Raw genomic sequence first — 12,481 nt, 5'->3', positions numbered from 1 at the left:
CATAGTTCTCCACTGTGTCCCCTATACTCGAGGAGCAAGTCCCCCTGCCTTGAGTTTCTAGTCCTGCTAACCTTGAGTTTCTATTCTTGCCTTGATCCCATTCTTGTCTGTCCATTGGGAAAGCTCACATTCCCTTTATCTTCCAACAGCTTCAAACTTTAAATGTCTTCCGTCTTAATCCTGGGTCCTGTTCATTTCTGCCTCATTGTCCCAATTCATATCCAATTCTTTATTAACTTAAGTTCTCAACCTCATATAAGTTTTCTTTTTAAAGTATTTAAAAATATGTGTAATATTTGGTGGGAATTTGACATACCTCCATGCATGCAGGTATGTAATAAAGATACAAAGGCAAGTCATATAATACCCTGGGAAAATGTATAAATTGAAGCAGCTAAACCTGAAGCACTAAAATCCTACCATTTCATAAATATTTTCAGATCTCCTAGCCTGCGGGAAAGAGAAAAGTAAATTAAATTAAGAGTTACAGTTTTTACTCTCTTCTAAGTGACAGAAACAATGCTTTTGGCAAGACCGAACAGAAGAACAGATGCTAAGCCTTGGTAAATAAATTGTTCTCTTTATTTGAATGACTAAGCACCATTGACTTCTCTGGTGATCTCTGTTAAAACAGGGCAGGCCACAAATAAAGCTCAAATAATCAACTCACAACCAAGGGGAAGTGACACTTACCAGAATGTATTTATTTTGGACAAGAAAGACAATGAACAAATCCAGGTGTTGAATCACTAGGAAAAATGAACACATACACGAACACAACAAAAATCCAAAGCTATTTTCATTCCTCAATGTTATCCTCATGTCTTGAAAAGTAGATTTTTTTCCCTTCCATAGTTTTATACTATACTCTTACTAGTACATGATCACAAGCTTGTCTTTTGTAAGATTCAGCACTGCTGAAATCATTCTATTCATCATTTAGTTCCATTTGTCCCTGGAGCAATTATATGAGACTACTGAAGGTCATTAATTGGACATAATGTGATAAGATCAAAGGGACCCTAGTCTCACTAGGTAGAAAGCTGTTTGAAAGAAAACCTGAGTAGACAGCATGCCCTCCCTTAGAGTTGTACCCAAAGACCTGACTATACTGGCATTACCAATATTCAATTTCTTTTCATTAAGCAGTGACACAGTGAGTATTTGGATACTGTCTATGTTACAAATGGGAATAACAAAGGAAGAACTGCTACCATGGAAACTACCTGATGGCCTTTGTGGTGAGCTTCTTGCTACTTGAATGCAAGCAAACCCCATACAACAAAGGGCTGATCAACATTAGGCATACAGCTTCTATGCAAGAGCACTCATTATTAACTTTAATGAATGCCTTGAACATTGCAATCCAAGGCAGCATTATTCTTGTCCAACCTCATTGTTAGATAAGCACAGGGGAACTTGCATTAAGTTATATTTTGGATTGCAAAGCAAGAGTCAATTTAAGGCCATCTCCCATTATTTGTCCCTTACAAAAACAAGCCACATAGTTTAAAGATGCATACACTTGGAAAGAAACTATTAAAAGCAAACTAGAAATCTGGATCGTTGCCTGCTACATTTCAATAGATCAAACTCACTTAATTTGTATGTGTCAGATTTTTCTTCCTCGACACAGTGCTTTCTTCAAAGAAAATTCATCCAAAGATTTAGAGCATGCAATGTTTTAAATGTAGCTATATTTTATATAGCTGGATATTCTAAAGAAGAATTTATTTAGTCAAGTTCAGGTGATATCCCTACTAACTCAATATGTTATTAAAATCCTGATTTTCCACAATTTAATAATTTTGGAGAGTGTGCATAGCCAAAATTTTAATAGAGTTAACAAAAAGAAATAAAAATTTAGTTAATGAAATTAATAGTAATGGGTGTGCATATCACTAGTGGTTTTCTTTCTTTTGAAAAAGCACTTTCACTCTCTCCAATGTCAATTAAGAAACTATGACTAATACTAGGTTATATTTGAAATCCTGGCTAGTATTCTATTCTTCTCTACCTGTTTCCACCCGAGTGAATAGCCTCATGCCACTTTCCAGTTTTGTTCTAGAAGCCTTCATTCAAGAATGGAACACCAAATGTGAACAAAGAAAGAAAAAGGGTGAATTAATAAGCTAATACTATGTCTGAAAGATTTTTAACTTTGATGGAGAGTTTGTTCAGGAATACAAATAAATAGGTTTTGACAAAAATTAATCACTCCAGTTCTCACTTAAAGTTGTAAAAATAATCTCTGAGAAATCACAATCATAATTGTGCTGGGATGAAATTCAAATTACTATCCTGCCCTAGTTCTTAGCATCTTTGACCCCATGGATTCATGGTTTCCTTCCTTCCTTTCATCCTTCCTTCCTTTCTGCCTTCCTTCCAAGTTTACTGAGCCCCAGTAATACACCAGGCAGTCTCAGGCACTGGGAATAATATGGAGAATGTCATAGTAGTTCATGCCCACATGCTTACAGCCCAGTGGAGGTGCAGGGTGAGGTTTCCGAGCAGTGGTATAAGTGCTGTGATGAGGTGACTGGGGGAGGCATGGGAGTACTTGATAGGGGCACCTACACCAACCCAGAGTGTCAGGAATGGTTTCCTAGAGGAAGTAATGTCTGATCTGAGACTCAAGATAAGACTTCAAGTGGGGTGAGGCCTGGAAGAAAATGGTCCACACAGAAAGAACAGTGTAAGAAAGATACAGGTAGGTTCATGGAACTATAAGAAGTTTGTGTGAAGTCCTGGGGAAGAAGCAGAGCAAACTTGCATGGGTTTTGTGTGCCATGAAATTACGACCATGCAGCATAGACCTACACAAGACTGGGAAATCAGAGAAAGTTTCTTAGAAGTGATGTTTAAGGTAAAAATTCAAGGTGGTGGGGAGTTTGGTAGGTTAAGAGGTTGAGTTGGGAATAGAGTGCCAGGTTAGGGAAGAACATATGTGAGTGTTGTGAGGCAAGAAGGAGCATGGTTTGTCTGAGGATGGAGAAATCGAGTGTGACTACAGTGGACAAGGACAGGAGATGAGGTGTTTCAGGTAGGGAGGGATGAGGTCATACAGGGCCTTTGAGGCCACCTTAAGATTGCAGCAATAAAAAGATGCTGTACTGCTTCACTCCCACTTCTCCATCAATGTGTATACACAGAAAGCAGTATAAAGGGAGTGAAGCAGTATAAAGAAGAATCAGGAATCACTGTTCTTTCCCTCAACACTGGTTCAGGCATGAACAAAGGTATTTCTGTTAGGGACGATAAAAACTGTGCCTGGTGGTCCTCATTTATTCATTGGCCAAGACAACTGATGTCATGGTATGTGTGGAGCAAAAGGAGACCCATATGGATGATGAACTCAGAACAAGAGAGGTATCTGTCATGTTATTGAATGTGGTGAGATTCCTACTGGGTGAGATGGGGAATCAGACATCACACCTTCTGCAGTGATTCCTGTTGCTCCTGAGAAACACTATGTTCTCCTTAGTGAAACTCCTCGAGACCACTTGTTACAGGTCCTGATTGACACCTTCAGTGGCTCAGTTACACATACTGCTATTCTGGCCACACTGTCCCTATGTGCCTCTGTTCATGTACAGCTGGGTAAAGAGGCTTGTGTTATGGTGTCACCTACACATCTATGAGGGTTACACCTGCTGAATGTTATCTTATTTGTGGACTCAGCTAGCTAGGACTTGGAAAATATTGCTAAAGGTTGTGAGAAAATAGATCTCAGAGCTTCACTATCATAGCCGAGAAGGAAATTGTACATGATGTTAAGGAGAAATGCTGCTACCCTATCACAAATGTCAATCAGGAGCTATGCTCCCTGGAGAACTGAAGTCCTAATGTCTGGTGAGGCTCTCTGAAAGAGGATCTTAGATCCAGAAGCTCTTTCTAGCCATCCTTCTTAGGCATGGAATCATGGAATTCTTGAGGATGCTTCCAGTTCAACCATAAGATGTGATGCTTATATTGGAAAGGACCTATATGCACCATTTGGTCTCATGGTATTATCAAGTATCCTGGTTTTACTGACTTTAGAACAAGGAAATGTCGCAGTCTTGGAAACAACCATGGTAAAAATTAAGATGATCACTACTTTGAATACAAGTATGGTGTCTAGCACTCTCTTGACAGCCAATGTGGATTAGTAAGAAGATAGTGTCTGTTGACTGCTGCCAATACTTTCAAGTGGACCGCTGGCAGATACACTGCACTTTCTGTACAAATTAGTTCACATGTACAAGTTTACCCTGGCAGAAGTAGACATCTTATGTTAGAATCATCCACTTGGAATACACCTTTTAAAAAAGACATCTTGTCTGATAGGCAGGCAAATAGCACTATTTCACATTGTAATGAAGCTAACTATATTTTATAATACATTTTATAAAATTCTGTACATACTTTTGACTTAAAGTTTAATATATTTAGTTGGGCATTTTGTGTGACAAAGGGAGACCAAAGGTATTGTTCTTACGGTAGGGACTTGGTCTAATGTGATGGCTCCTTGGTTGAATGACAATTTCTTGTGAGCTGTTCACTCCTCCAGGGCCTGATCAGATCTGAATAGAGTACTAATGACAATTCCTGGATTTCTCCAGAGGCTGGCATGAATTTATGAATGAACTGTCTTATAGTTTCTTACAGAGCTAGAAAACAGTGTTAGCCTTCAGACTCCATTGTCTTTCTTATCCAATGTTTTTCCAGCAAGATATCATGGGATTAAATTACTCACTATAGTCACAAAATGATTTTATTTGTACCTGTAAATTTATGCAGTTTTAATTTACATAAGATTTTTATACATAATTCTCAGCTTTTAAGGATGACTTACACATCTTGTTTTTCTACTGTCGTGTGAGAATATCACAGTCTAAGGATACGTCATTGTATAAAGAAAAATAAAAGTCTACCAAAAAAGAAAAAACAAACCTCAAATTGGAAAAAATGACCATGCTATTGAAGAGTTTTAAGTAGGAGGAATGACATGACCAGATTTGCATTTTAAAACAAACTATCTGGCCAAGAAGTGGAAAGTGGGTGGGAGACAGTGTAAGAAAGTTTGCTATGAAGATTTACACATTAGGAAATGAGATGAATAGCACCTGTCAAGGAGGCTGAGAAGGAGCAACCGGAGAGAGCTAGGTATCATAGAAAATGGGCAAATTGACCAACCAACCAACCAACCAACCAACCAAACTAACCAATCAACCAACCAACCAACCAAACAAACAAACAAACAAAAAATTGGTTAAAAGTACGAAGTTGTGGAGAGGTAAGATACAAGCAACTATGATGGGGAGAGCAGCAGAATTTAAATTGTAGTGATTGGAGGAGGGCAAAATATCGATGGCTCTAGGTATAGGAAACTTCTTTGACTGCCTCTGATTTTCTCTCTTGCTCCGAGGCCATCTTTTTTCTCTGCCTGCAACATTCTGATCCAGCCTCCATATAGCTAATCTTATTCACCCTTCAAGGGTCAGCTTCCATGCCACTTCCTCTGGGAAGCCTTTCATGGCCCTCTAAGTCTGAGTTAGGGAATGCTCGTCTGGGCTCTCAGAATCCTGTTATTTCTCCTGTTATTATTAACCCTGATCAACTCTGTGATTATTGCTTTTTTATTTCTCTTATCCTTCAATAGACTGAGGGCAGAGCTGAAGCTTTTACCTCTTGCACCTAGCACAGTGCCCGACACATGGTAGGGACTCAACACTTATTTGAAAGAGTTGATGAACTTTGTCCTGAGTCAACATGAACCCAGATCTTTCAGATTATGGGAGAATCAAAATGGTATTATTAATAATAACCAAGCTAGCTCCTTCTCTTACTTTGAAGATTATTAGGGAAATGGGTCTACTTAAATGTATAAAGTCAAAGTTTAATACGTGTAGTATTTTAGACCACATTTCTCTTCCCATTTCCAAGTTATCTCAAGCAAAAGGTCTTTTTGGCTGTCAATTTCTTTTGACTCTTGGGGAATCAAATCTGGTGCAGATATTTCCTCATTTAAATTATTTATTTTCAATCAGCTTTTATTTTGTGCCTTTTAGGATCCCAGCACTGCTGGGCGCTGGAAAAGGCACTCTTTCCTCCCAGTTAGTGTAGGCTGTGGAAATCACCTGCTGAAGGTGAGACTGGGCAGGACTCGCGTCACCTTAAAGATGTTCTCACAATCTCTCCCATGCCTACCAGAGAATGCGCTCTGAGCCTTTAAGTGCTCGCATACTCTCAGAGACAACTTGAAGGCTCACTCAGGAAAACGAGGAGGCTATAATTTGGCTAATAAATGGATTTTCCTCTACTTGAAATGTTTTTATTGCCTGAATTGGATCATCTCCCATATAGGATGTCATTTTGGCAAGGAACGAATCTGTGAGATTCCTCTCACAAGTCTATCAGGTTCAGTGGGCAATTTAAATGAATCAGGCAGGTGGGAGAAAAGACAATAAAGTTGAAATTCAATATTAGAGAAATAGATGCTAGAAGTATTGTAAACACTTTATATGGCTAACAATTGAGCTAAATGGAACACAGTAGTATATATATATATAAAATTGAAAAAATGTTCCCTCTACTTTATCTCCTTGCATTTTAAACTAACATACTGTCACAATTAAGCATTCTATCTTAAGAATATTTTCTCTGACATTTTGATTGAGGTGATGTCTAAAGAAAATATACTTATATTAACCCTTATAAAACTGTAGACAAGGAAGCTCTCTTTATTTTTCTTTAAGATTATTTCAATTGTTTATCATTCTCTTGCTCTAGATAGTGAGGGGAGGGAATTTGGGTACCAGACTTCGAAAAAAATTAACCAAATAACCACATAAAAACAACTGTCTTTATTTTTTTAACTCCCTACATGGAAATGAATGGGGATTATAGTAGTGTACCACAGAGAGGCTGAGCCAAGTCTCAAGAATCAGGGAAAGGAAGGTCTCCTTGAAAAAGAAATACATAAACTGAGACCTGAAGGATGAGTAAGATTTGGATTACTAATTGTGGGAGACATGACTGGGGGAGAGGGAGAGTTGAGTGGCGGAGAAGACGAAAGCTTTGAATTGGAAGGAATGTATTGCTCTTGACAATCAGAGAGAAGGTCACTGTTGCTGGAGCTAGAGAGGCTGGAAGGCTCAGGTAATGCAGGGTCTCATAATCCAGGTAAAGGAATATTGGACTTTATCCCTAGAAGCAATGGGAAGTCATCCATACTCTCTGAGCAAGGGGATGGCATGATCACATGTGTTTTGAAAAAAGTCACCCACGGTCCTGTGAATAGGGGTGGTTGTGGGGGAATGCCAGTTCTATTCAGTGTTGCAGGGGACAGATAACTGGAGCTCAAACCATGGTGTTGGCAGTAGAGAGGGAGCAAAGTGTAAGAATTCTAAAGTACTTTGAAGGTATAAAAGCCAGAAATGAGGAAAGACTGTCTGTAGGTCTAAGAGAGATGGGAAGAGGATGTCTCATCAATTTCTGGCATGAACAGTTGGGTGGTTGGCAATGCTAAGGGATACAATTTGAGGGTGTGATTGGGAAAGCAGGTGCTGCATGAATTTGTTTTGCAGTTGCTAAGTGTGCGAGTCTTGTGAGTAGATATTGGGAGAGAGCTCTGAGCTTTATAGACCTGGGATGTTGGTGGTTGCAAATGCAGAGTGAATGGGTTCACCTAGGGACAGTAGGTAGTAAAAGAAGAGGACCTAGATTAAGAGGATAGATCTCAAGTTAAGTATTCTTACCACAATAAAATTAAAAAATTAAAAAAAGGAAGACAACCTAGAGCTGAGCTCCATAAAGTTCCAACACTGAGGTTTGGGTAGAGTGGGAGGAAACATTAAGTGATGCGGAGAGGGATCAATTTTGAAAACTGGGAGGAAAACACGGAGATTGTTATATCACCTAACTCGGAAGAGAGAGATTCAGGAAGGGGAATGTTTCAGTATGGAAACTACTGAAATGTCCATTGAGAAGAGGTCTACAAAGCATTCATGGAATTTAGCAAAACAGAAGTCACTCATGACGTCAGCAAAAGTTTTGCTAAAATAATGAAGCTTAAACCACATTGGAGCAGGTTGATGATAATATTAACATGGTACCCACTCTGTGCTAAGTACTGTTCTATGTGCTTTACATGTACTATAGATTAATATTACTTTAGTCATCGCCACTGAGGGTGTGAGCTCAATGGGCTCCAGTGTATGAGAGAAAGTTCTGGTATCCCTTGCTATCTAAATCTAGGAAGAGAACAGATTCTGATAGGGAGGGAGACTTGTGAGATGGAGAGAAAGCTAGAATCAGAGCAAAGCAGAGAGCTGGCCTGGCCAGCAGCCTGCAAGGTATAGGTTCAACTCACACATACCGGAATTGGAAGGGAGATCTATTTATTTTATATCTAGCATGTGATAAGAGGAATGTTTTCTTCCACTTTGGCACAAGGTTCTGGAATGTCCAGTCACAACCCTGGTATGCTATTAAGAGATTTCATATCCTGAACTTTCTGCTGGTTCATCAGCTCTGAGATAGTCTGAAAGGGAGCAAAAACTAGCATATTTTTTATAACAATTAAAATCTTTGGATTTATATAATGTGACATGATGTGTGGAACATTGTTTAGGTCTTGGCATAGCCGTGAATGCCTAGGGCAGAACACCAAAGAAAAAAGTCTGTTTTGAAAGCTTTCTCAGAATATATCTGAGGGAATTCGCTAGTTAATGCAAATACATGTCCAAACAAGTACTGGTTTGCTTAGGGAGTACACAGCACTGGCAAGCCTCACTTGGCGTGAAGAGCGTGAGTAATGCTTCATTTTAATGAGGGATCTTGGGGGTCTATAATGAAGACGATGTGGTATTTCCCACGTGTCTCTTTGAAACTCGGGCTGATTTTACCTCCAGTGGAAGAAAAACCATCGGAAAATATGTAGTTCCTGTAACCTCTGGGGCTTTACAAGATTCAGATAATTTAACGGCATATAAGTGAATTCGTGGAAATATATCCAGAGTTCCCAGAGTAAAAAAATTCCCTTCCCATAGGTAAGCAAATGTGAGTGCAAAATAATAAGAATGTATTTTTGGGAGGGAGGAGTGAAGGGCATTTGAGGCTTAAATGCTATAGGCACTCCCAGGTATGTTATGAACACTGCAGCGTCCTTGACTAATTGTGTAGCTTCCCCACGTGGCTCTTCTGAAAGATAAGAGTCATTTGACCATCAAGTTCATATGTATAAAGCACATGCATGAATTTTTAAGATGTAATTTCATAGTCATACTTGACCCGTGAGCCCTGATCATTTGGAGCTTTCCTGTCAGAGAAAATGAAGACGTAAGGTTTTAGGTGGAAAAAGAAAATCTAGACAGTGACTAGGAAAACAAATGGTCCCCAGTCCTCACAAATGGTCTTTGACTAGTCCATGAAGTGGCAGATGGAATGAACATTACTGCACGTTTGTTCTGAGGTCTGCAGTCTGGATGTCCCCTTAGAGCTGGTCATAGAGTGTGACTTCCTAGAAGCAGATTCCCTTTCTGTTCAGACCTGGGACATTAGGTGAGCATTCATGCAAAGTATGTGAGGAACGGGGCCGACCTTCATTCTATATTTCTGGGCTGGCTGGAGCCAAACGCTCCATGGACACTGGGCCTTCCAAAGCGCTCCAGGAGCTTGATGGGATTAAGTACAGTTGGGGAGGGGGTGTTGGAAGAAGGTTCTTCAGTCCTTCAGGCTTAAAGGAGAGGACAGTAACCCAGAATTCAGGGCAAGAGAGTCATGAGAGATAGAAATGCTGGTGGGAGAGACCTCTGCTGTGTAAGCTAATATATCAAAGAGAACTTGGAATTATAAAGAGAAATAAGAAATTTTCTATCTTAAGATAAACAATTTTGAAACATGAAAACATGGTAAGAACTGCAATTAATGTGTAATAAACTCATTAGGCAAAAACTCTTATCAGATAAATTTGGAATCTCCCCCTTGGGATTTATTCATGCCCAATAGACAAATTAGAGATTTATCCCAATTTAAAACAAAACAAAACAAAACAAAACCACTAAATGCATGCTATATGTAATAACTAATCTGGAATAGGTTTTAAACTGACTCATGTATATTTTCACTTGTTTCCTATGAAGTTTAAAGTCATTTCTCTAAGAGGTCATTTCTCCCATCCTTATTTGCATTTGCTGCAACTCCCCCATTCCCCAACAAAAGCAACAATAAAAAATCCCAAGCAAAAAAAGCCCTTAAGCAATAAAATTGATGTCCAAGAACAACATTTACTTTGAAAAAGAGTTGAAAAATGTAGCCTTGGAAGAACCACTGCTTACATGGGATTGTTCAACAAATTCCTGTTGTGTGAGGTTTGGCATATACTTTCTAAAAATATAAGCATCTGGGGAAATGAGACAAAGCCCAGGTCTTGGACCAAATGAGGCACGCAGCATGAATCTGTTAGTGATTATATCCATAATGAAATATGTGCCCAAATTTAGCAGTGCAAAATCTAATACAATACGAAAGCCCAGCAGGCACTGTCCTTACCATAATATATAGCCAAGAGAGAAGGTACATATGGTAGTGAGTCCGCTGCTCCTGCTGGGATACCCATGGTGTGATGTCCTCATCTCAATCAATATAAAGGGCAAAACTGTCGTGTGCTGAAAAAGAACAGAGACCAGGTGACACAGATTCTCATCATCGTCCATCCATAGCGGTTTTGCCTTGTCTCCGGTCGGAGAATGGATAGGGTAAATCCCTAGCGAAAGCAACACATCAGAGAATAGCGTGTGGACACAAAAACAAAGAAAGCGTCAATTGCTCCATTGGTGTTTTGCTTTTTATCTTAATTTTTGAAATTTTACTTATGCATTTTATAAAAAATTTCTATAACACAGAAAGACATATAGGATAAAAATTGGAACGTTAAGAAAGGAATAAAAATAACCAGTGTTAATATTTGGGTATATGTCTCTCCCCTCCTTATACATATTTAAGATCATACTGTGCATTAATTTTATTTTAAATTGTAGCATGAGAATTCCTGATATGCTATTCTAAAAATCCTTCTGAGAATATCAACCCTAACCATAGCTGCTTAAAATTTCACCTTATAGATGTACCAACATTTATTTAACCAATTCCTGTTGTTGGACAGTAAGTAGTAAAAGATTTTCAATTTTTCACTTGTAAAAATATAGTAAATATCTTTGTAGAAGTCTTTGTATGGATGTCTGAACGTTAAATTATTTTCTTGTAGTCAAAGGCTATAAAGATTTTAAGGATGTTGATACATATTGCCAAATTAGCTTCCAAAAATAAGGAACCAATTTGCACCAGCAGTTCCTGGATTTAGATATGATGTTTGAAGGCAGACACTAAAGAAGCTGGGTGGAACATTACCACTTGCTTTTTGGACCCAGTGGCTACTCTATATGCTCAGGTCAGGGAGCCAGGTTGAGGATGAAATTTATCTCCTCCACATGGTAGGAAGAAAGGAAAGTCAAGTGTTGTTTGTATTGAAATTTGGTGGACAGATATAAGGGACAAAGAACTTCTTAGGTAAAACTAGGTTCAAGATATAGATTTACCTTCTAACATTGTAGAGTTTCCCAAGAGTAAGAAGATGACAGAACTAAGAAATGAACCATCAGCAAGTCTGAATTCTATTTAGTACCCCCTTAACAGCTATGAAAAATTCTTTGTTCTAGAAGCTCTTACTTTGTTGCTTGCATATTCAAGGAAAGGGCATCTTTTGAAACCCTAAGTATTATAGAAAAATGGAACCAGGTTGTAGGTAGGCCTTGTCAGGAAAAGACATAGTGGTGATATCAAGGTGAACCTTTTTGGAGCTTCTTTTTATATTCATAGAAAAAAATAGAACAACAAGATTTTGTAAGAAATATTAAGACTGGTGCTTGGCTGGTGTGGCTCAGTGGTTGAGTGTTGACCTATGAACCAGGAGGCCATGGTTCTATTTCCAGTCAGGTCAGGGTACATGGCCAGGTTGCAAGCTTGATCCCCTGTAGGGGGCATGCAGGAGGCAGCCGATCAATGATTCTCATCATTGATGTTTCTATCTTTCTCTTCCTCTGCCTTCCTCTCTCAAGTCAATAAACAAAAAGAAATACAAAGACTGGAAATTCTTTGTCTTAAGCATTCTTCTCTAGATAACTGTTCTGACTGCCAATAGATTAGTAATTAGAGTATGGCATTCTCAGGATGTCAGGTGGGTGATTCCACAGTTGGGTAACTTTACCTTTCTTTATCCCTTATTTCTCTATTATTGTCTTAAAACAGTATAATTAGCTCTAAAAGGAACCATATAAACTGTACATGTGTATTAATTCAGAGACAGTATGCATTTTAAAGATATATTTTATTTTTGTTGTTTTTTTCCACCTATTCACCTCAGATGACACTGGCCTGGAATTTCAACTGTTAACAATCTATAATAATAAAAGGGTAATATGCTAATTAGATCAGACGT

At 38.7% G+C, this 12,481-nt stretch overlaps 1 protein-coding gene across 2 annotated transcripts in view; it reads right to left on the bottom strand.

The window, feature by feature from the left end:
- The window catches only part of AIG1 (androgen induced 1), a 194,746-nt gene that overhangs the window by 19,883 nt on the left and 162,382 nt on the right, over positions 1–12,481 (bottom strand). For both annotated transcript variants that reach the window (XM_079781300.1, XM_079781301.1), the window contains exon 4: positions 10,537–10,652. In XM_079781300.1, the coding sequence (XP_079637426.1) occupies positions 10,537–10,652 (116 nt within the window). The remainder of the gene's footprint in view (positions 1–10,536; positions 10,653–12,481) is intronic.

This window comes from Cnephaeus nilssonii (assembly GCF_951640355.1).
Source record: "Cnephaeus nilssonii genome assembly, chromosome: 9".
Classification (NCBI taxonomy): domain Eukaryota; kingdom Metazoa; phylum Chordata; class Mammalia; order Chiroptera; family Vespertilionidae; genus Cnephaeus; species Cnephaeus nilssonii.
The sequence above is the reverse complement of the archived record's forward strand: the minus strand, read 5'-3'. Positions and strand labels throughout refer to the sequence as shown.